The sequence below is a fragment of the Rousettus aegyptiacus genome, unplaced genomic scaffold (genome assembly GCF_014176215.1).
Source record: "Rousettus aegyptiacus isolate mRouAeg1 unplaced genomic scaffold, mRouAeg1.p scaffold_m13_p_10, whole genome shotgun sequence".
NCBI classification, from domain to species: Eukaryota; Metazoa; Chordata; class Mammalia; order Chiroptera; family Pteropodidae; genus Rousettus; species Rousettus aegyptiacus.
The window spans coordinates 97,273,131-97,298,339 of record NW_023416285.1 but is presented as its reverse complement, the minus strand read 5'-3'; the positions used below and the strand labels follow the sequence as shown (position 1 = coordinate 97,298,339).

The following is a 25,209-nucleotide window of genomic DNA, read 5'->3' as shown; positions in this document are numbered from 1 at the left end:
TAAGGTGGGGGGGTTAAATTATTGATTCGAGTTGTTTTAATTTCTTGATATAGGCATTTACAGGTATAAATTTCCTCTAAACATTTCTTTAGCTATATCCCATAGGTTTTGGTATGTGGTGTCTTAATTTTCACTTAACACGATGTTTTTTAACCCCCTTATGATTTATTCTTGGACCCATTGGCTACTTAGGAGTGTGTTAATTTACACACATGTGCAAGTTTCCTAATTTTTTTCTATAAATTGCTAACTTCATTCCCTTGTGCTCAAAGAAACACATTAAATCTATTGAGGTTTGTTTTACGATCTAGTATGTAGCCTGTAGAATGTTTTATGTGCACTTGAGAACGTACATTCTGTTGTCGAGTGGAGTGTTCTATAGAGCTGTTAGGTCTGTCATAGTGTTGCTCAAGATTTCTATTTACTTGTGATCTCCTATTTAGTTATTACATTCATTATTGAAAGTGGATTAGTAAAGTCTCCAACTATTATTAATTATCTATTTCTCCCTTCATTTCTGCAGTTTTTCCTTCAGCATTTTGGAGTTGTTATTTCTATTAATAATTGTTACACCTTATGAATTGACCTTTTTATCATTATAAAATTTCTCTCTTTAGCTCTAGTAACGCTTTTTTGTTTTAAAGTTGATTTTGTCTTATATTAGTATAGCTATTTTGACTTTCTTATGGATCGTTTGCATTATATCTTTTTTCATCCATTTACTTTCAATATATTTTTATCTTTGAATCTAAAGTATGTCTCCTGCAGACAGCTTATGGTTGGATTGTTTTAAATTCATTCTGCTAATCTTATTGGGATTCTCTTATAAGTGATGTCATTTTTCTGTTGCTACTCCTTGTCTTTGACTTTCAGCATTTTACTGTGATGTGCCTGTTTGTAAATCTCTTTGAATTTATCCTACTTGGAGTTTATTGAGCTCCCTGGATGTCTATATCATTGTTTTACAATAAGTTTGGGGCATTTTCAGCCATTATTTCTTTGAATTTTTTTTCTTCTTTCTTGCCTCTCCTGGCACTTTCATTACACAGGTTAGTGTACTGTGTTGTCCCACATTAATACAAGGCTCTTCATTTACATAATCTCTATTAATTTACTTTCAAGTTTAATTCTCCCTCCTACAAGTTTAGGGATGTATGTTTAGGCAGCAAACCTATTAAGAAAGGTAAGGAAGAGATTACTATGGAAGTTAGATTATTGGTGAGGTTTAAGGATAGGGAAAGGGGGTAGGAATTGGTTGGGAGGGGGCACAAGAGGGAGTTTCTGGGGTTTTGGCAATGCTCTGCTTCTTGGCCAGGGTGGTCGTTTCAAAAATACTTGCTTTGTGCTAATTCAGAGAATTGCACGTTCTGGTTTTGTATTTCAAATATATGTTCTATTTTGTTCTCTGCTTCTACAGTCAACCATCTTCAGTTTTGAACACTTAATCTCACTTCTTTTGCTGGAAAAACTTCCTCCACATCTTCCAAGGACTGGTTTAGTCTGTTATTATTGAGGTTTGCCCCGCAATGTCATTTTTTCAGTGAGACTTGTAGCTCTGCCCTCCATCCTCCAACTCCATCCTCCAGCATTTGCAGCTTGTTTTCATAGCATTTCACGAAATTCTATTGTTAGTTGTGTTGGTGACAACTTACTTGTAACTGCTTGTCATCCACCTTTTCTAGTTTGTTCACGGCTGTAATCCTAGTGCCTAACTCAGCATCTGGCCACAGTAAGAGGTGATATCGAATGAATAAATCTTCCTATTCCCATCATGCGGCACAGTAGCTGGCTCATTTTACTTGACATCTCTCATTGGTAGAATTGACACTAGTGTGGTCCCTATTTGTTTCTGCATAGATTATAAACTTCTAGCGGTATTCTTCCTGCGGAATTAGCAAGTAAACAAATGCTACACAGATTTGACTTTTGATAAAATACGAGGACGAGGTTTCGTAAATGTCCCTTTTGGGCAAGGCAAAAGCATCCTCGCGGCGGCTTGGGCGGCAGACGCAAAGACTGCCGGCCACAGAGCAAGGGAGCCCCCAAAGCACGCGCGGACCCGTCGCTGTGGCGTGCCCGTGGCGACTCCGCGCCTCCCCGCGCGCGCCGCCGACAACGCGCAGGCCCCGCGAGACGCGCGGCCCCGCCCCCCCGGGCCGCTGCGCGCGGCGCCTCGCGCCTGCGCAGAGGGGAGACGCGAGCGCCGCGTGGACGCCGGCCGCGGCTCGCGCCTGCGCGTGGGCCTCGCCTCGGTGATTGGCTTGTGCCGGGGGCGGGGGCGGGAACGCCACAGTTCAGTTTTCACTTTCTCTTCCCCCCCCCTTCCTGAGGCCGTGGGGTTTTACTTCCGGCCGCTCGCGCCGTCGCTGGGAAAGTCGACATGTTCCCTCAGGCCGCCGGGCGTCTCGGGGTGGGTTCCCTTCCATGATTCCCTGGGGGAGGGACGACGCAGGGCTGACGAGCGCCGCGGGGGCTGCGGGCTCCGGGCCTGGACGCCGGGCTCGCGTCGCTCCCGCCTGCGCCTCCGGGCCGCCCCGCCAGGCCCGAGCCGCCCTCCTCACGCTCGCGGCACAAGGGCGGGGTGGAAGGACGGGCCGCGACGTGGAGGGTCCCGCGCGCCGCTGACGAGCCCGTGCGAGCCGGCGGCCGGGCGCGCCCGTCGCACACGCGCGAGGAGCGGAGCCCGAGGAGGGGCGGCGCGCCGCCGAGCTCCGCGGCCGCCTCCGGCGTGTCCGGCCGCCGGGGAGCGGCCGGCGCGAAGCGGACACCGCGCGGAGAGCATGGGGAGGACCTCGGAGCGCAACCCCAGACGCCCGGGGGCGGCGGCCGCGCGGAGCACAGGTAAAGCCTGCGCGGCGCGGGCGCCTCGCGCGGGCCTGCGGGGGGGCGGACGCCGGGCAGCGCCCCGGGCCGAGCGCGGCGTTCGCGGTCGCTGCGGCGGCCTCGCCGCGGGGCTTCGGCTTGCTTTGCTCTCAGTACGGCCGGCTCTGCCTGCTTTCCTAGCCGGTGCCGACTGGCGCGTCCTTCCCTCTTTGCCCCGCTCCGCCCGCACCACCTGTGGCCGTGCCCGCAGCTGCTCTTCATTTCTAGAAAGTCGGCGCCTTGCAGGTGGGCATAGGGCGGCGGGCACGCCCCCCGCCCGCGTTTTGAGGCGGAATCCCTTTCCTCGGAGCCGCTCGTCAGAGGACAGCTTCGTCCCGTCGGGCGTTACCATAAACACCTGGCTGCAGCGTCGTCCCTTTGGAGCGACCCGGCCGTTCCGTGATGTTCTCGGTGGTTCTTTCCTCGCGAACCCCGCTCCTCGGGCTGCTTTCCGTAGACGTCGTGGCAGCGCGCGCCCCTTTTTAAAAGTGGGTGTAAAAGGCGGCGGCCCTTCCGTGGGAAGGATCACGGAGCGAAAACACCCGAGTGGCACTTAAGGAATGGCGTAATAGGTTGGTCCACGACAACCCAGCAGTGTGCCGGAGGGTGGCACCGGGCCTCATTTTGTGAGAGAACGTGGCAGGTTAACCTCGAAATTTGACGAAGATACTCTGAAAAATCTCAAGCTTCCTCTGATCACCATTTGTCTATTTGAAATCTCCAAATTTAACCTTCATTCTCCCTGTCAAGGAAAATTAGAATGATTAGGCTTATGAAAATATATTCTAACTTAAGTGGGGTACACGTGATCTGAGGGTTCACAGTGTCTCCCTGAAAAACATTAGAAGGGAAAGGGGTGTGTGTATAATATTTGATATTATAGGACTTGAGATTGGTGGAAACCTGCTCAGGAAGTTATAACAAAACAGATATTCCTGAATAGTGTAAGAGTGCTCTTGTTGAAAAACTGCCTTCTAGAACCAAACAGCGTTATCTAGTGTGTTCTGTACATCAGTAAATAACTAACCTAGACTAGAGAAAAATAAAGTGACAAAATGTTCGTACACACTGTTTTAAGGAAGACAGTGTTTGAAATTTTGGGTTCTCAGGACATTTGCCCCAATGTTACTGGTTTTCTTTAAAAGCTGTGTCGTCAGCATCTCCTGCAATCCAAACATAGTTTGCATAAATGAATTAAAATCCGCAGTGCCTAAAAACTTGCCTCAGACATAGTCGTTTTATTAAGTAAATGCAGAATGGTATCTATTGAGTATAATTAAATAGAGAGATGGCATCTATTTATCAAATGAATCTTTTATCCCTCCATGAATGGATGTTTAAGAGATTTTCAAGTTTCCCCTATAACTAAGGATGCTACATCGCTTCTCGCCTTTTCACTAAGATCAAGTGTAGTAACTAAGGATGCTCCGGTGGTTATCATTTTCACTGTTATAAGCAATGCTTTTATGTGCTTATCATAGTATTTCCGTAGAATCGATTCCTATGAGAATGCTGGATATAATTAGGCTGTTAAATTGCTCTCAAGTGATTGTACCCTTTTATAGTCACTCTTTCAAAAGGTGTTTTTATCTTCTTTCTAGCCAGCACTAGATGCTAATATTTCTTTAATATCTTACTAATTTTCTAATAATTGAAAATGGCATTTTAATTTTTATCTTCCATGGGTAATAAGAAAGATAAACATTTTTGGCCAGGTCATATCCTTTGCTCGTTTGTTTTTGGGGGTTCTGAACTCTTTTTTGACCACGCTGTTTTAATAGTTTTTGGATTATAATATATTTTGGTACTTTCTTTTGAAAAAAAAGCGTTGGGCTCTCTCTCTCTCTCTCTCTCTTTTTTTTTTAATTTTTCTTCTAGATGAAATTTAGAACCACCTTTTCAAGTTATGTAGAAAATCTTGTTGGGATATTTGTAATTGCATTGAATTTCTAGATTAATTTGAGAAGAGACATTCTTTTGAGTTTTTCCTTATAGGGAATAGGTACGTTTTCTATTAAAATTTTTGTTGTGAAAGATACCATTTATATGTACTCTAAAAAAAGCACACACACACACATATCCATGTACCAAGCCTAATAGAACATCACAAGTACTTTAGACGCCTTTATTGAGTGCCTCTCCCCTGAAGCGAAGTATCCCTCCCTCCCCCTGAATTTTGTGTTAATTATTCCCTTGCCTTTCTTTACAGTTTTATCACCTATGTATGTATCCTTAACCAACATTTGTTTACTTTCATCTGTTTTTGAACTTCATTTAAATGGAATCATACTGTATGTCCTGTGAATTGCTTTTGTTAAACATTATGTTCCTGAGATTCATCTGTGTTGAAGCATGTACTTTCCTGTAGTTCAGCAGTTCAGAAACTTTTTGGTGTCGGGACTCCTTTGCTTTTTAAAAAACTATTGAAGACCCCAAAGGTCTTTTGTTTATATGGATTATTATATCATATTAGATATTAAAACTGGCCAATTTTAATATAATAGATGTAACATCTATTGGTATATTTTATTGGATGCCTGTAGTAGTAGTAGTAGTAACAATAATAAACCTATATTACACTTTAACATAAATAAAATTTTTAACGAAAAATATTTTCCAGATTTAAAAAAAAAACCGAATGACAAGAGTGGCTTTGTTTTACAGATTTTTGCAAATATCTTTAATGACTAGCATCTCACGTCTGCTTCTGCATTCAGTCTGTTGCCATATATTGTGTTGGTTAAAGTATCTGAGGAAAATCTGGTCTCAGCTGATATTTAGAAATGGGTTGCAAAATCTTTTCTCTCTGTAGTTTTTTTGTTTGTTTTTGATGAGCAATAGTTCTTAATTTTAAAGGTTTTCATTTCATGTCTGTATACTTGGAATTGTTATTTGTGTGTAGTTTGGAGTATAGATATTATTTAACTTTATTCTCACGTGGATAACCAGTTGTGGTAGAATTTACTGTTGAATCCACTTAGGTCTGAAGTTTTGCTAGTGGCAGATTTTTCACTAATGACATTTCTTAGTGGTTACAGGATTACGCAGATATTTTTAAAATTTTTGTCAGTTGTGGTATGTTAAATTTTTCTAGGACTCTGTCCATTTTGCCTAAATTTTCAATATTTATTGGTACAGGTTAAAAATGCCCTCTTACTGTCATTAATGTCCAAAGCATGTGTAATTATGTCTCTTTTTTTATTTCTGATATTGAATATTTATGTTCCCAACCTCTTTTCTCTTAATTCATCTTGCGTGTAGTTTATCAGTTAGACTTGTCTTTTCAGTGAATTTTTTGTTGTTGGCTTTGTGGTTATCCCTATCATATTTCTTTTTGTGTTAGTTTAATAAATTAAAAAATATTTGGAGATAGCTATAGATTCATATGCATGTATATGTTTTCGATGTGTCTCTTAAAGTGCACTTGTTGGAATTTTAAAATAAATTTTAGAACATTTTTAGCTGAGACATATAGCCTATTTACATTTTTTCTTTTTATGTTTTTCTATTTACAGTTGCTCTTATTTTGTGCTGTTTTTCCTGGCTGTCCTATATTTCTTTTCTGTCCTTTTTTGTTATTTTTAAAATAATTGATTTAATATATTATTCCATTTCCCCCCACATACTAGTTTTTTCATACTGTTTCATACTGTTTTTTCTCTGTATAATTATCCTAGAAATATCATGCATCCTTGAGTTTTCAAAAATCAAGAATAACTAGTTTCACCTTCCTGTTAGACCTCAGAAGTTTAACTTCATTTAACTCCTTCATAACTTTTATGCTGTTATCATATGTTTAAATTTTTAAGAATATTATTATCAGACAGAAAGGACACCTGCTTAGAATCATTGTTATGTGTTACAGTCAGTGCTTATGTACATTTTCCACATTTTTACTGCTTTCTCTTTATTCATTACTTCTATTATCTTTTAGACCATCCACCTGGGGCCATTTCCTTCTATTTAAAGTATATCCTTTGGAATGGCTTTTATTCAAGGTCTTTTGAGGAACTCTCTCAATTTTTGTTTACCTGAAAATGTCTTTGTTTCACTCATTTATGAAAGATATTTTTGCATAATATAGCAGTTTAGTTTGGCAGTTGTTTTTAGTACATTGAAGATCTCATTCCTTTGTTTTTTGGTTTCCATTATTGCTATTGAGAAGTTAGATGTCAGTCTCTCAATACTTGTCTGGCTGCTTTGACATTTTCCTCTTTTGCTTTCGCCTCTTTCATTGTAATGTATCTTTATCTTGCTTGGAATTATTTAGTTTCTTAAATCTGTGATTGGAGGCGTTTTGAAGTGTGTTTATCGACTAGTCATAATTTCCAAACCAAATTTCCATTTTTATGTTCTACCAATCTATCTTAAGGTAAGTAAATCTTAGATAAACTACATATGTATTTTCTCCTGGTCTTTGCTTTTCTTTTTGTTTTATTCCCACAGCTTCCCCAACAGAATACGTTGCCAAACTTGTGGATTTTTTATAATCTGTTAAATGGAAAGTGAAACTTGATAATAAAACTCTGCCACTTGCCTTTGAGAGAAGGGATAGGATTCTGACTGCTCTTTCAGTTTTTTCACCACAATTGGTTTATTCAGATATTTCTTCCATTTAGACCACTGTTGATAAATTATATTCTTATGGTTTTCAAGTTTACTGGTATAAATTGTATATGATAATTTATAATTGCAGAAATCTTTTCCTTATATCTGTAGTTACATCTTTTATATTCTTGATACTTAATTTCTTTTTATATTGATTATATTTGCTAAAAGATCTATTTATTCCCAAAGAACCATCTTTTGCTTTTATTGATTAACTTCTTTGGCCTTTTTTTTTTTTTTTTTAATTTGGCTTCTCTTTTTAAAATTACTATTTTTATTATAAGAAATGTGTCTGGGGCATAATTTGTTTTTTCTCTTAATAATATTTTAATAACACTTAATTAGAGAACTAAATCCCCTGCTAATATTCTGTGTAAAGATTCACTACCCGTCTTGGCATGTCGAAATAGACCCTGTTTAGGACCTTTGGGTACACCTGCTCCCCTGTTAGGAGAAAGAATATTCAAGAGCCTGGCTTGACCAGTTCCAGCACCTGCTTCACCCCGTGGTTATCCCCTATTTCTCTGTGAGCCATCTTAAGCGATCAGGCCTGTTTTTTGCCCATGGCCCATTCGCGTGATAGGTTATATCTGGGAGTGGTTGCAAAGCTTTGTCATGGCATGGATTTGGTGTCACTTTCTCTTTTGTCACATGTAACAATCAAAAAAATCCAAACCAGATTGTCAAATGTTATTGTCCTTGAGAAAATTTTACTTTTAAGATTTTCTTATGAGACAAAACTACCTAACAGTATTTTTGTACTAAATGCAGTAATGAGTTTAATGCAGCCTTTTCCTTGCAGACTGGTAGTTTAATGCTAAAGCACAAATTAGTGAACTGAGGAACCAGAACAAAGGTCAGTTACTTTATAAAGGTGTCTAAAAATGTCACCCTAATAACTTTGAAATGATTCTAATAAAAGGTGCGTAATTTTGAATATGGAAAACATATATGTCTCGAGACCTAAGAACATGTTGACCTTTTATACAGCATAGCAAGAAGGAAACGAAACTTGACCCATACAGGATTATGAGCACCTGCTTGATATGCAAAAATACTTTGTGTAATTGGATTGAATTTTGAAAATGTTAAAACAATCCTCAAAGTTGAACATTAAATCCAAAAGGAAGTAAGCCACAATTAAATGAAAGAGTCGTATTATGTATGTATAATTTATTTTACACGATGGATATAATCCCCTGAAAATGTTTTTTTTTTTTTTAAAGGCAAATACCCAGAGCAAATTTGTTACCTTAAATAGTACATAATTAATTTACGTGATTCTTTATGTATTTTAGTAATTTGCTTTTTGAGTTCAGATTTTCCTGATTTTCCTGTACGGACAATGCAATACTGGTAGCGATTCTCTAGCATCTCCTGATTAGATTTTCCTCTGGCAAGTGTAGATGCGGTCCAGGAAATGCAAGCAGGTGATATAGGTTACTTGTTAAGGCATGAATGAAAAGTAAGGATATCCTTAAGCCAAATACCTCATTCTTCCCCTGTTCAGTTTTCTTTGTGGTGAGCTTTGTTAGGGCCGTGTAGCTCCGTGAGAGGGAGGAGCACCCCTATCCCGACCCCAGGTGCTGGTGGTACCAGCATCTCTTGGGGAATCTATGAAATATTCAAAACCATATTCAATAGGCCTTTTTTAAATTGTAAATGTTATGACAAAGCCCATGATGTAGCCGGTAGGTTTAAGTAGAGATAATAAGAAAACGGTAGGGACAATGAGTTAGAATAATTTGGAGTCACAGTAGTGAAAAGATAAGGACTTCGAATTATGTGTGGGATTTGCCTTCTGTCCTTATTGATAGCCTGCGGACAAGACCTTCCGGGAAAGTGAGGCTTGGAGCGATCATTGTAAAATAACAATAAAACCGTCCACCTAGGAACGTCAGAAACAAGACCGAAGGCACTCAACTTGATATTCCAGCCCTCGGACCAGAATGCGGCTCCCACGGTCCCCCTAGCCGCGATCCCCCTAGCCGCGTCTGCGGTTTTGCGCCCGGCACGCGGTCCGCCGCCCTCGTTGACTTTTAAAAGGCGCCGCCCCGCGCCGCCTGGGCCACCCCACTGGCCTTCGCTGGCCGGAGGGGGCCCGGGGTCCGGGCCGGCGGGGCATTGTCACAGCCCCTCCCCACGCACCATGAGGTGAGGAGGAGAGGTGGGCCCCCACCCGCAACTCCTGCTCCCCTTTGCTCCCGGCTGCCAGGGTCCTCCCTTGCCTGGGGCCACCCACCTGACGGCCGTCGAACTGTGTGTCAGAGCTGCTTGCCGGAGCGCTGGTGCAGAGGAGACGCGAAGGGACAGAGTAGATGCGGTACCTGCTGCGGACTTTAGGGAGAGACTTTTTGGGGCCGCCGAAACAGGTGGCGGCACACCCACACACAGTCGTGTGGTGCTTAAAGGTTTGGAGTGCCTTAGTCCTGACCCCGCATTGGATTCTGTGAGCATGGGAGTCGGCAGACCCTTGCGGAATTGCTAGAGATGGCATCACTTCTTACAGCTTTCCGTGTGTGTAGCCTTACAGCATTTTAGATGATCTTTTTGAAATTTAAAACAGCGATTCCCAATGGACTTTGTACTTCAGATAACAGCAAGGGGTACCTTGGGTTTTATTCTTTCTGTGCACGATTGTCTGGACATTAGAAAACTTTTAAGCTTTTGAATATGGCAAACATAATTTTTTAAATTTTTATGAAAATCATTTCTCATTCTATAGTATTTTCTGTTTTTTAATAGGGATACTTATTTTATTGGTCTCTATTACTGTTTTGGCTTATGGGAAATGCTATTTCCATTTGTTTTCTCTACTTTGGAAAGTCTTCATTTAAAAAAACTAACTTGCTGCTGCTGCTGCTGAGGAACACAGGAGATTTTTTTTCCAGAATGAAAATAGCTTTACTTTCCCCAGTTTATATTTATGCTTCTGTAACACTTCAGATAATACATAAAGCTGTAAAAAATGATATAAAAATGACCTGTATTTGACTTACCCATAAACAATTTGGTATAGAGTATTGAGCATCTACTGGGGTGCTTGGAGCTCTGCTGCTGGGCCCAGGGCACTTTGGTGAAAAGAGTGTCTCCCTCTGGACCTTAGTGTGGTAGATAGACCCCCAGGCAGTAATTCGATAAAGTAATTGCATGCTATAGTGAGTCATTTAAAGAAAACACTTTAGGTGGGATGATCAGTGGTTTATCTGAGGCTTAGCTTATAGATTTTACTAAAGGAAGAGAGGGACCTAAGCCATGGGCAGAACAGAGAAGGAAGATTCCAGTCAGAAATAACAAGCAGCGCAAAGTCCTGAAGAGAGGAGAGAGCTCGCTTGGGAAAGATCAGTGTCATTAGAACACCTAGCATTGGGTCAGGGGAAGGTGAGTCAGGCGAGGTGTAGGAAATCGGCCAGGCTAGATTTTACAGGGCCATGGCAGGTTATGCATTGCGTTCTGAGGGCAGCGGGAGTCCACTGAAGAGTTTAGGTAGAGAAATGAAGTGATCTGGAAAACACATTCATTACATAAACGTTTATTGAAATTTCGCTGTATACTAGGCACTGTTCTGGGCACAGGTTATGGCATGGAAAGGGACAGTTCCTGTGTTCACGAAGCTGGTGGTCTCGTGGTGGGCAGGTAATCGAATACACAAGAAAAATAATAAGCGTTATGTCCAAGATGACTGTTGTTGAAATTGTGATATATGTCCTTCAGGACTATATACACACACACATGCCTGCTTCTCATTTGTAATCTGCTTTTCTTCCTCCTAAATAATTTATGGTAGGACATTTGCCTGTGTTATCTAATGAACAGCTTTCATTTATTTAAGAGCATCTTAATTTGTTTTCTAGATTAGGGCAGAAATAATGCATAGATAAAATACTCTGCAGCAATAAAAATTTACATAAGCACCTATTATCCTTACATAAGGATATTATAAGGCATCTTTTATGAGAGAATTATATAGTAACTTTCTCTCGACAGTCTGATATGGGACTGTCTTTACCTTACCCCACACTCTAGCAGCCCCTCTGTGATTTTTTTACCTTGATCTATTAATGTGGTATGTTTTTTTAATTTATTGAACCAGTTCTTACATTTCTAGAATGGTATTATTTTAATATCCTGATGGATTCTCTTTGCCAATAATTATATTTTAGAATTTTAGTGTCAATATTCCTAAGAAATAGGTCTATAGTTCCCTTTTTTATATCCTTTGTCAGGTTTTAGTATTAGCATTTCACTACTTTGTGAAAAAGAATTGGGAATCTATATACCTTTTTCTGAGTTTTGGAACAGATTAAGTAGCATAAGTATTATTCCTTCATTCATTTACCACATACTTACTGAACACCCCGTGTGTGCTGGCATTGGGTTGGATGCTGGCTAATTTGAGGTGAACAGAACAGACATGTTTTCTACCCTCATTGGGCTTGCTTTATTAGGGAAGTAGACATTAATGAAGTCATTGTGCCTATGAGAATATAAATAATAAGTACTTTGAAAGAAAACACGGTCCTTTGAGAGAATATGATTGAAAATCTACTTTAGGTTATACATTTTATGTATTTGAATAAATGGTTACTGAGTACACGTGCACTGAAAGCCAGTTCTTTTTAAACTAATCAGATATTTACTGAAAACTTGATGTGTAGTTAGGTCTGTGGTAAATATACAAGTAAATGAAATAAGGTCTTTGAAAGTTAAAAAATAATGGTTATAGTAGCTGCCGTAGTAGGTGGTATATTCCACATTTTTTGAAGAAATTAAGACAGATTAAGTAGACACTTCTAGTTTATTATGTCCAATTGTACATATCCTCTGGAAATTCTGCTAAGATTATAGTGAAAGAATAAAGATATAGATTCCCAAAGATCAAGAGAACGAGAGAGGAGAAGATAGGTGAAATCAATATTTGGGAAACTAGAAAGAAGATGGTCAAAATGTAAATGACTTAGGGAATTAGAGAATGCTGAAGGCTGAAGAGGGGTGAGCCCACAAGAAGTAAGCACCACAGCGTGTCAGAAAGGCTCAGGATTTGGAGGTAGCAAGTACTTCTCAAGGCAGCAATACAAGTGGGAGTGGAAGTAGAAGGGCTGATTGATTTTTATAGTATCAAGGCCCTGCTTTCCGCCACTCTGCTCACCCAGACCACTACCTCTCCTCTGCCCTGACAGAAGACTGAAGGTTTACACCCAGGAGACATTAACCAGGCAGGGTCTAGACAGCTGAGGTAGGGGCGAAGCACCTACAAGAAAATGAGCGTAAGTTAAAGCCATTTGAGCACTGAAACCAGAGCTGTCCTTTTCTGTGTGGCTCTCAGAACTAATAGTCAGGCTTATGCTCCACCCTAAACAAGATACTCATTCTTTTCTGGGGAAACTTATCAACCCATGGCAAAATGTTTAACAGATAAGGACTTTTGGAGTTCACTTGATTCAACAGCTGCATCACCATCAGATCGTCTGAGAGAGTGAGGGCTGCTGGTCAAGAAGTACTGTTTATGCATGAAACTTTCAGTCAGCTTTAAGTGCCTCCAGTTAAACAGAAATGGACAGCCGAGGATCACCAGCCATTTGGTGAAATCTCTAACAGCAGAGACCAAACAGGAGTAAACAGGTAGGAAATAAAGGAGCTCGGTAGACATAGATTCACTGCAGATAACAGAAAAACCTCCAACAAAATAAAACTATAGTATCTTTAGAGAGAAAAGAAATGATGTAACATCCATGAAAGAAGTTCTATTTTTAAAAGGGGGAGAAATTGTTCAGAAAACAGGAACTCTGTGACAGCAAAAATTTTAAAAAAATTTTTACTGCAAGGATTGGAAATGATAAAGCTGAAGAACTCTCCCCCAAAATAGAACAGCCACAAGAATTATGTCATAAATTTGTTTCTGTTATTTCTTCATTTTCATAATATACGTAAATCACATGCATTTTTATTCCTAATGTTATGTGCCTTTTAAATTAATTTGACTGGCACGGTCTCATTTTTTTTCAAAGAACTAATCTTTATTTTTTTCCTGCTCTGCGCTTCTTTTTTCTTCTATTTCTGGTTTTATTATTTACTTCCTCACCTTACTTTCCTGGAATTTATTGTGTCTCTATTTTCTAAGTTCTTGAAGTGATTTCTTTAGTTCCTTTGTTTTCAAATGTTATTCTTCTCTATTATGTACATTTAAAACTAACAGTTTCCTTATAGGTATTTTAGATGCATCCGAGTTTAGATAGATGGTGTTTTCATTGTCATTCATTTCAAACCCTTTTACATATCATTACAATCTATTTTTAACATGAATTATAAGTAGGGTTTTTAAAATTTTTTTAAATTTCCAATCATGGGCTTTTGAGTGAACTCTGATTGCATTGTAATTTTACTGGATTTTGGTCAGAAATTGTGTTCTGTACAGTATCAACATTTAATACTGAACACATTTTCAATAATATAGTTCAGTGAATTTTGGTAAATGTATGCATCGTGTCGCCATCATACCCATAAAAACACAGCATATTTCTGTCACCCCAGAAAGTTTCCTTGTGCTAACCTAACTTCACTTGCTGTCAGTTTCCCTGTCCCAGCCCTCCACCACAGGCATCACTTACGATTTTTATCACCACAGATAAGTTTTGCCAGTTCTAGAACCTCATGTAAATGGAATCCTAGAGTGTGCACTCTTTTATGTCTGACTTTTTACTTAGTTTAATGTTTTTAAGGTTCATGCATGTGTCAGCAGTTCTTCTTTATTGCTGAGCACTAGTATGTTGTATGAATATACCATAGTGTGTTTATCCATTCACCTGTTGTAAACATTTAGGTCATTTTCAGTTTTAGCCTACTATGAATAATGCCGCCTTGAACATTCATGTACAGATCTTCGTGAGGACATATTCTTCATTTCTCTTGGGTACTATCTAGGAATAGAATTGCTGGTCATGTAAGTATATGTTTAACTTTGTAAGACACTGCAGAACTGTTTTTCCAATTTACTCTATAGCTTTATATTTTTACCAAGAATGAATGAGAGTTCCAGTTATTCCTAATCCATGTCAACACTTAGTATTTTCTTTCTTTTAAATTTTAGCCATTCTCGTGGGTGAGTAGTATTTTACTGTGGTTTTAATTGGCGCTTCCCTGATAATTAATAATGTTGACCATTTTCCCATGTACTTACTTACCAGTAGTGTGTCTTCTGCGAAGTGTGTCTAAGAGCTCTTTATATATTTTGAATACAAGCCCTTCTCAGGTATTTTCAACTTGTTAATGATGTCTTTTGGACATCAGAAGGTTTTAACTTTTGTGATGTTTAATGTATCAGTTTCTCTTTTATGGTAACTGATTATTGTGCCCTAAAAATCTTTACATGCGCCGCAATCAAGATTTTTTTACCTGTGATCTTTTTCTAGAAACTTTATAGTCTTAGCTTTTATGGTTAGGTGTATGATTCATTTTCAGTTGAATGTTATGGTTTGAGGTGTAGGGGTTGAGGTTTATGGATTTTTCTATTTTGGTTGCTATAGCACAATTTGTTGTAAAGATGTGTTTTTCCCTCTTGAATTATATTGGGAGCATTGCTGAAAATCAGTGTCTGAACTCCGTGCTGTAGCACTGATCCAATTATTTTTACATCAACACCATAGTCTTGATCATGTTAACTATGTAATAATTCTTTAAAATCAGGTGGTGAGTGAGTCCTTTAACTTCATTCTTCCTTTCCAGAATTTTTGAGCTGTTCTAAATCCTTTGAATTCCCATGTAAGTTTTAGAACCAAGGCATCAGTTTCTGCACACTGGGGGTGTGTTGCACATCTGTAGATCATTGTTGTGTCTCAGCGTTCCCCAGCAAGTTCCCAAACCAGGCAGTAGTAGTGGGGAGCACGGCCCAGACCAAAGCTGGACGACATAGTGCTTTGTCAAGGGGGTCTCCAAAAATACCTGATGTACCCATCTGTTCAGAGGATGTTTTTAGTTCTCTAGTAAACTTTTAGGCTGAAATAATGATTGGTAACTGAAAGTGAAGCAGAGGCATTATGAAATTCAGACAAACAAAACATCGTGTAAGAAAGAAAATTGGCTCCTTGTGGCACAGCCATGATTAATACGTACTATTTAGTGAAACATTGAATCCCGAGATAACAAAAGTAGTGATATGATTATGAGGACGGGAAGGAGAAGTGTGTTTTTAATGTTTGGTGAGGGCATTTTTCCATTAAAGGAATATCTGAAGTGGATAGGTATTTTTATATAGAAACCTGGAGTTATACCAGAAGATGCAGCTAAAGTTGAGGGTGGTCACCTAAGGGGAGTGGAAATAGGGCCACCTGGAAAGGGGGGGGCAGCGACTGATAAGCCTGGTGGTATTTGGCTTTTTATTTAGTGTACGTGATTTGTCGGCATTTATTTTTAAAAGAAGGGGAAGAAAGATTAAGTAGCTTTCTCAAAGTTACAAAGCTAGAAAGATGTAGGTTCCAAATCTTGTTTTGCTAAATCCTTTTGATTCCAAAATCATGCTTTTAATCAGGGATCCTCAGCACCCCAGCCTCAGCTCCACCTTAGATCCTCAGGCATTAGATTCTCATAGGAGCACTGGTCCCTGGTGCCACAAAGGTTGTTCTTCTCCTTCCCTTCAGTCCGAAGAGGATATTGTCCTGAACACAATTGTTTTGACACGTAACTCTAAAATGATGGCCTAAATGTTAAAGACTACCCTTTAGGTGGGCAGTGGGTCTTCATTTTCCCCCTGTAATTTCCAGCTCCAGTCAGAGCTATGCATAATTACAGGACTATGGTAAATATCTGTAGAATGCTTATGACGAATGATTAATGTGAGCTGGAGAAATCTTAAGACATCAGAGAAGCTAGATCTTGGACTAGGCTTTAAATATGAAGAAAACTTAGACACGAAGCAGGGGAGTGGTATGAAAATCAAACTGTATATAACTGATGAGGGACGTTACGTGAAGAGTGATCCGAGTCAGGATATTTTGCCCTTGTGCTAGGGAGGGAGATGTGATTTAGTGAGTAGGTGGAAGTCAAGCAGTCAGAGGCTTTAAATACCTTATATTTTAAGTTTCAAGTTTGTTTCCGTCCTCGGTGTGTTGGCTGATCAGTCCATCTTGGGTGCAGGGAGTCCCAGGCAACAAACTCATCTTCAGACCAGGCCCTAAGGCCAGAGGAAGGTGGAGGCAGGGAGAGTGTAACTTTCCCTCCCGTTCTTTTGTGAGAAACCTTTCCTGGAATTCTCTGTGTAGAGTCCATTCACATCTCATTGCAGAACAGTCACATTTATTCCTAAAATAATCACTAACTAAAGAGAGTGAAATTACCATCATGAGGTTAGAGTGGTTAAGATTCAAACACACACCCTGCCCCCGAATTATGGTATCAACCAATACCTAAACAAAATCGTGTTGGGGAAGAAAAGAAAAAGGGGCATGATTATCATCACACTAAGGTCTCAAAACAAGTTAGTGATAGCCAGCCCTGCACTAGAATCCTGGTCTCCTGGTTCCCAGTGTAATTCTCCCTTCATCACATAAATAACCTATTTGCTTAATGAATATCATCAATATTGCTAATTTTCCTAAAGAATTTGACTATAGTCACACAATTCACCTCAAATCCTTTGGGGAAAAAGGTATACTATTATAAAACTACATGTGTAGCTTTTTTTTATAGAGCCTATTGAATCCCTCACATAATAACTCTGCATTCCTTAGGTGCATCTTGTTTCTACCTCTACATTTGCTCCTACTGCTCCTACTGCTCCCATTCCTTAGAAGACATACACACTAGTGCCCCTTTTTGAAAGGCTTGTCGTTTGAATGCTACTCACATTTCAAGCATCATTGGCTCTATGGAACTTTTCTTGACATACCCCCGTCTCATGAAGTTGGGAGTGTAACCATTGTGCACTCACTCTGTTGTGTCTGGAGTGTCCTACACGCTCACGGTACTGGCACTGGTTCTTCGCAAGCTTCCATTATAGAGACACTTTCTCATTTGTCTGATAAACTCAGGATATAGCCTAGCATTGGATATATAATAATTGCTACTAATAGTTTTGTTTTCATGAATGGATGAATCATATGACTAATTTGGGTGTGGGGAGGGATTTCGTGTTCTATTTGATTTCGTTATTTCCAACAAGAACATGAATGTGGTTCTGTAATCTCTACTCTTAACTTGGAAAGATTTTTTTTCAGTGAGGCAAAAGTGTTTCCTATTAGAATAATTTATTTCTGTGAACAGAATTTTCTTCAGAACTTAAAGAATGTTGGAAGAAAAGCATATCATTTTGAGTGTGTTACTGCTTATAGAGCAGATTGAGCCCCTAGCTCTGCATAGTTGTCAAGGGAGGTGAACGTTACAGAATCGTGCCTAATGCAGATTAGATGCTCAGTGAACATTGCTTCTGTAGTCAATGTGCCATTAATAGAACTATGCACTTTATGATTTAATTTTTTCTTTTTCATTTTAGCATTTATGACATTAACAGAGAACAGGACTATGTCAAGAATTCTGGGTGTATACTTGGTGAAAATGAATTAAGAACACCCTCCCAGCTACATTCTCTCTTAGAGAAGACCGAGACAGGGTTCATATCAGAAAAGAGTAGGTATCAAACTAAATGCTTTAAGTTATTACTAATAGATCCAAAGTAGACCAATGTGATTTTTACAAATTTAATTTTGATCATATGAAATGAAAGGACTTTAAGAAAATACTTACCAGTAGCTACAAATTTTTTACGATCATTAGTCCAGAATCGATAGGTGATTAGGGTTTCAGATTGCATCAGTAAAGATATTTGTTCAAGAAAAATTGTTATATTTCTCTATTTGTATTTCTTTCAAATTATGATTCATTTTACTTGATTCTGAATTGAGGTATTTTAGATAGAAGCAATACATGCTTATATAGGAAAAACCTAAATTGAAGTAATATATAATGAGTATAAATTCCCCTTTCATCCACTTCCCAATCTCAATAACCTTTGATTTAAACACTGTTGACAATTTGGTTTCCCATATTTCTAGATACTTTCAAACACGTAATTTTTTATTTATTTATTTTACCAAAATGGTATTATATAATGGATGTTATTTACCCCACAGTACATAATAGATACCTTTATATGTCACTACATATACAAGTTTACTTTATGTAATAGTTGCAGTGCATTTCCCTGTTGATGGCGATTTGGGTTATCTCCCGTGTTTTTGCTGTTACAGATTCTAGTGCATGGAACGTTCTTGTACATATATCCTGTGCACTTACACTACTATTTCTGAGGTATAGATTCCCAGAAATGGAATAGTTATTTGGTATGCACATTTAAGTTTTTGGAGGTCCTACCAAATTGTGCTCTAAAAAAGTTGTATTTATCTTAAACCAGCAGTTCTTTAATATCTTAAAGGTAATACATTTTAGGATTAAATGATTAAGGGATGGGCTATTCCTTTGACAGCTATCAAATGGCCTACTTAGACTAGATAAATATACAGTCATAGATGGTATAACAGATGTAGGTTGTAATCTGTCTATAGGGAATGCTAATAAGAGCCTTTAATGGCAGATATTGTTGGGTTCTGAGGGGTTCTTTGTTGAGTGCTGTCGCTTAATGCACAAACAGGAGATGTGGTCATGAAATTTCTGGGGAGATATAGAAGTGGCTGGTTTTTGTCAGAATTTTGTGACATCTAAGTTGTTGACATTAGTTCAACTCATTATTTGCTTTCAGACCAGTTTGTAGAATGAAGAAGAGAGAACTCTGGCATAGCATCAGCATTTGGTTTATCATTTTTTTATTCCTTTTATTAGAAATTAGAAAGAGGTGTCCAGAACCAGATACTCACTGTCTCTATAATGGATTTTGAGAAAGAAAGATTAATGTGGATACTCTGAGCAGAATCCAGCTTGTGTAAAACTTGACTTAACTTTTCAGATTGAATTTGCAGATAGAGAAATGTGCCCAAATCCAGGTGCTATAGGAAAGCATATTAACTTAATTTCCAGAGTTATTGTGGTTGAACGTAAATTTTCTCCATGTGCTCTTTAACGGTCACTTAAGTCCTAAGGACACTCTTTCCACTTTACAGGCAGGTGCTTCCAAACTGCCCTCCTAGGTGTTTTAGGGTTTTTTGTAGAATAGTCCCCACGTCATTCTCCCCGTAGTCTTGAGTACATAGAAAAGTTTGTGTATTGCTCAACAAAAATGGTCATTCATTTATTTTGTGCTTATATTGTTTTGTACACTAGTTAGATTCTTAAATGAAAGTACATTTTTTAAGAGCATCAAATTCTCAAATTCTTATCTGCTTATTTGCAGAGCAGAAAACCTGTGCTTTCTTGAGAGTATAATTGAAGTAATTTTTTAAGAAATTACTTCATGAAAGATTCAAGATTTAGTGTGGTTTTCTAACAACTTGGCTTTTGACATGCTTTTCCTTTTAACTGTAAAATGATTACTTTTATAAATACACTGCTATTTGGAGAATGCTGACCTAAAGGGGGAGCATTTTAAACCATAAATAAATAGTTTTAGAAATAAAAATATGGAAGCACAAAGTAATTCATTTTCTACTTGTTCTTATTTAAATCGTTGTCTTTATTAGTGCTACTGGGAACAGTATTCCACACAATGGCATAAAGTGTTCTCTGATCATATATATTTGTGAAGCACTGTGTGAGATCAGTTTTTTTTTAATTGCACTATTTTTTTTAACAGTTTTCAGTTTATTGTTCATTGACACTCAAAAATAGGGATATATATAGTATTCAGTACTTACAAAACTTAGAATCTGTTCCTACCTGTTAACATCTTGTGGAATTTAGAGGAGCTGATAATCACAGGGAGTTCATTTCTAAAGCTGTAACAACTTTTATTTCACTGTAAGCAATGTATTGCTCAAATATTGAGTCTCAGAGTACAAAATTATAATTTTTAAAGGACTCCTCATTTGTATTAGAGCTAGCAGTACAGATAATTTGTAAGATGAATTTGCAAATGCATAAGCTTCCCAGTTTGAGTTAATGCATCTAAAGAAAACCATAATATTATTGTCACGGTGTTTTGCTGTTTTAATCTCTTTAGAATGTCCTTGTGATTGAACATTGTACTGATATTGAAGGAGAAAATGAAACTGAGAAAAAGTACAACAATTTATATGGATCAGATGTACCAACTTCAGAATATTAAATGTTTCATGCTCTTTTTTTTCTTTCCTTGCTATTTATAATCTTTCATAGCTACTAGAAAGTTTTGCTTATTAAAACATTTTTAAACTACCTTTATAATTGAAGTGTTAGGACAGTTTAGTCCAAATTAATTTTACTGGAGTGTTTGTTTCATTTCTATGACAGCCTTTAACTTGTGTTATTCATAAGTCAATTTTAACGAAAATGCTTTTTTTTTCCCTTTAACTTTTGAACTTTAATTTGCAGAGTTCTGGTAAGATTAGGAAGCCATATTAATGTACTTACTTATACTATATAAAACTTCCAGTGCTATAGAATTATTCTGTCCTCTTTATTATTTATAAATTATCAGTTTGTACCCCCCCCATCTTGTATATGAAAGTAGAGAGGCCAGTGAACAGATCAAATGGATAAATGTTATAAGAATTCATTAGGCGCAGTTCTTGCTAAAGCGAAGACTTGTATAGTTGAAAGGCTCAGGTTCAATCAAGAGAATTATTGGATGTGTCAGCAGTTCTTAATTAGGAAACATGCCCCTCCTGGGAAGGGCATGTCAGAATCTGTGGGATAGCATATAGGTATGGTTTAAAAACACACAAAAAAAACCACTTTCAAAAAAAAAATGAAGTTTTATTTTTGTAAAATGAAAAAAATGATTTTATAATACAACCCATAAGAAGTAAGGTTCAATAGACACATCTAAGCTGATTTCTAGTGCATTTGCGGAGCGCGCAGTAGTAGGCCCCTCTAAAGGAGCCTGGTAGACTCGGAGATTTGATGAGAAAGAGGGCAGGGTAAGTTTGTCAAAATATGACGTAGGTTTAAAAAATTGTTAAGGTGAGAAACATGAATCTAGTGACTGCTGACCACAAGCTTGACAATACAGTTAGCTGCAGTTACAGCAACAGCTTAAACCACAAGGCGTAAGGAGTCTGACAGGATATGTTTTACTCTTGTTTTGAAAGTGATTCACCCTCAGTTGCAATCCATTTAGATTATTTTCTTCACATGAGTGATCTTTTAAGTTAAGACATTATAGATATGATAGCCAAAATACATTGTAAACGTTTTAGTTATATTGGAAGGAAATAGATGAAGTATTCAGTGATCTCTAGTGTGGCAAAAAACCCCATTTTTTGGTTATCTTAAACAGTTGATTATTTTTGTTTGTGTTTTACAGTTTTTGAGACAGTGTCCTTGAGTTCAGACTCTGTCTTCCAGAAGGCAGTTTCAATTCTCCATACTTCTTACTTGGACTCTGCATCTGAGCATGGTTTTCAGTACAGTCAAGTGACTTTGGTGAAAAATGACATTTTCTTAAACGAGGTGAGGTGCTTGGTACACACTGTATCTGTGTGTTAGTTTTATTTTAGTTTTAAAGAAATAGACCCATCATTTAGGGTATATAAGCCTAGTTCTTTTAAGCTGTCACTTTTCAGAGTAGATACCAGATCCTTGGAAATGGTTACTTGGAAGGTAATAGTAATGTATTCTAAGGGATAGGAAAATAATACATTTTATTAGTCTTTTAGCAGGAGGAATTCAGATGATGCAGTTGTTATTTTCATTTTGTTTTATGTTAGTTTCAGGTATATAGTACATTGGTTAGACATTTATGTGATTTATAGCAATGATCCCCCCAGTTACTCTAGCACCCATCTGGCTCTACACACCGCCAGTTACATTGGTATTGACTGCGCTCCCTGTGACTATTCTAGTAGCTAATGATTAGTGCTTCTTCATCCCATTTTGCACTTCAAATGCAGATGATGCATTTTAAAAATTAATTTGCAAGGCAAAATAACATGTTGATAGCATTTGGTTATTCTCTTTTTATACAGTACAAAACTTTTTACCAAGAAAAAAAAGCAAGTAACTATACTCAGGAAGAACTTCAAGAAACTTACGGGTTTCTTCTGTTTGAAACTGAAAATCAGGTAAGGGAATTAGGTTGTAGAAAATTAATTTAGTGATATTAATGTACAATATTAGCGGTATTAAACTTAAATATTGGTATTTCAGTTATGTAAGAATTGTAAGATTACCAGTTCATCAGTCTTTTTTGTTATTTAGTTTGGTGGCAGTGTAAATGACAGTGAAAGCCAGTTATGAGAGATTCGATTTATACAACTTTTTATAGGTCCTTTTTAGTTTTATCTTAAATACATTTATAATCTCATGGTGAGATTTGAATTAAAACAATTTCTTAAGTATCAGTAATGCCTTTTAATGGAGTGAATGGATATTTCTCCATTCTGTATTACTGTTTACATAGATACTTTGTTTCTCATGGAGGTTTTTCAAGTTTAAATACATGGTTACGAGATAAGAGGAACACTTCCAGCATTCTAGTTAATTGGGATCATTTCACGCCTGTCTTTGAAGGTCGAACATCCATACCATTGCTTGTACCTAACTTGTAGGAGGAGGAACTATGTGCAGGTTATGTCTCCAAATATGTATTTGGCATTTGGACAGTTTTAACGTAATTCAAATATAATGTTTTGGTTGGGCTAATGATTTTTAAAGATCAAGGTTGGATTTGCTTAAAGAATGATTAATATTAGTGTCTTACATAAAGATATTTTTACAGTAATACCAGAAGAATTTATAAATCATCTATTTCTAAATAAGATACTATGGATTCATTCTACAAAAAAACATTTCGGGGTAAAATGCTTTCAAATTTAGTGATTCCAAAGCTATAATTGAAAAATCTTTAAGGGAAGACTTATCTATGATCGTGTTTAATTTGGTTTTGGTGGTAACATGTTTGTTAACAGATGACAGAATTTCATGAGAAACCTTGAACTATTAACCAGAACACAGTTGCCTTAGATAAGCTTACTTTGTGTCATGAATACACACAGTGTACAGAGTCTATTTATTTGAAAGCTTATAGATTATAGCATTATTTCATTACCTTTCTCAAGACTGATATAAGCAAAGTACTATTTTTTGTTAAAGGCAAAGTTGGTATGTCAGCGTGGACTCTGTATTGGCAGCAGTGCTATCAGCACTTTGGGTGACCCAGCAAAAGGTAAGTCTGTAGGAAAAAAAAAATCGATTTTCCAAACAAAATAGGGTTTAATTTATTTCAAAGGATACCCATTTTAAGCACCAGTTTCATTAATGATAAACAATAATCTTTAGAATCAGAACTTTATCATATAAATGAGCTCTGAGTCTAAGACTAAAGGTTTTCCAAAAGGAGTTACATAATCAGAACTCTTTCTTTTAAAGGTCGGTTGGACTAGAAAAGACGCTAAAGGTATCTTTCAGTGCCAGGAGGTTATTACAAGTATCCAGGGCTAGTGAAGATCTCTTCTTCACTATCATAATGGCAGTAGGAATGGAGAGTAGATAGAACTGACCAAACTCGGCAACTGTGGAATGTGACGAGTAAGAGAAAGGACATAATCAACGATAAGGGTTTAAACATACACTACAGTGATTTTGCGAAGGGAGACACAGAAGGAGAGGAGGTTGGTAGGAAAGCTGATACGTTAAAAGAGAAAGGTAATCTTATGGTTAAGAACATAGATTAACACGAAATTTCTTTAAGCTTCAGTTTCCTTATCTGTAAAATAGGTAAAACTGTCTTCTAGATTTTTTGCGAGGGCACCTGAGACTAAGAGTGCTGAGTCCCACCTAGTAAACTCTCAGTGACACTAATACTTTTCATGAATTAAATTGAGAAATAACGAGATTTTCATAAACGTTTCTGGAAGAGATCCTGCTGGTAGTAAAAATAGTTGGGGAAGAGATTAGGAGTGGAGGTTGAGTGGTGGTAGTTGAAGCCAAAGATACTGTTAATGGAACAGTATATAGAAGGAAAAGACGGCAAAGAGCGGAGCTTTAGGGTTGCTGTGGAACCAGGATATGGGGGTTAGGGGGAGGAGCTAAGAGCGGTCAGATGGCTGAAGGATCCGGGAAGTAAAGTTTCACAGACAGCAGAAGGTTCTAAGGAGGGATGTTTATCTATGTCAGATGCTATGGCATTTGGAGATCAAGACTGAGAAAGATAATTGAGCTTCATGGCTAGATTCCTGCCGACTTAAAAAAAAAAAAGATTTATCGAGATAAAATTTACCTACCAGACAATTCACCCATTTAAAGTGTACAATTTAGTGATTTTTAGTATAGTCACAGAGTTTTGCAGCCATTGGCACAAGCAAATTTAGACCGTTTTCATTACCCTGAAAAGAAATCCCGTCCCTTTCAGCACTGACTCTGCACCCCCCACCACCTCCAGCCTAGGCATCCACTCAGCTACTTTTGCCTCAGTGGATTTGCCTATTCAACACAGTGCATGTAAATGAAGTCCTATATGATCTTTGTGACTAAGTTCTTTTACTTAGCGTAGTGTTTATGAGGTTCATGTTGTAGCATGTAGCAGTACTTCATTCACTTTTTGGCTGAAGAATATTCCATGTTATAGCATGTTTTCTTTATACATTCATCAGTCGATGGACATTTGGTGGTTTCCACGTTTTGGTTATTATGGAAAATGCTCCTGTATGTATTCATGTACAG

The 25,209-nt window shown here is 38.0% G+C and overlaps 1 protein-coding gene across 16 annotated transcripts in view; it reads left to right on the top strand.

Moving 5' to 3' along the window:
* Positions 1-2,343: 2,343 nt before the first annotated feature.
* TASOR2 (transcription activation suppressor family member 2) overlaps positions 2,344-25,209 on the top strand; it is a 65,323-nt gene continuing 42,457 nt past the window's right edge. For 5 of the 16 annotated variants that reach the window (XM_016127961.2, XM_016127964.2, XM_016127959.2 and 2 more), the window contains exons 1-4: positions 2,680-2,841; positions 21,854-21,999; positions 22,515-22,610; positions 23,641-23,713. In XM_016127961.2, coding sequence (XP_015983447.2) covers positions 2,781-2,841; positions 21,854-21,999; positions 22,515-22,610; positions 23,641-23,713 — 376 coding nt within the window. In that variant the 5' untranslated portion in view covers positions 2,680-2,780. Of the gene's footprint in view, positions 2,411-2,478; positions 2,842-14,335; positions 18,088-21,853; positions 22,000-22,025; positions 22,611-23,640; positions 23,714-25,209 lie in introns of those variants that run through there. The other 11 variants (XM_036228216.1, XM_036228213.1, XM_036228214.1 and 8 more) reach the window with 8 other exon arrangements.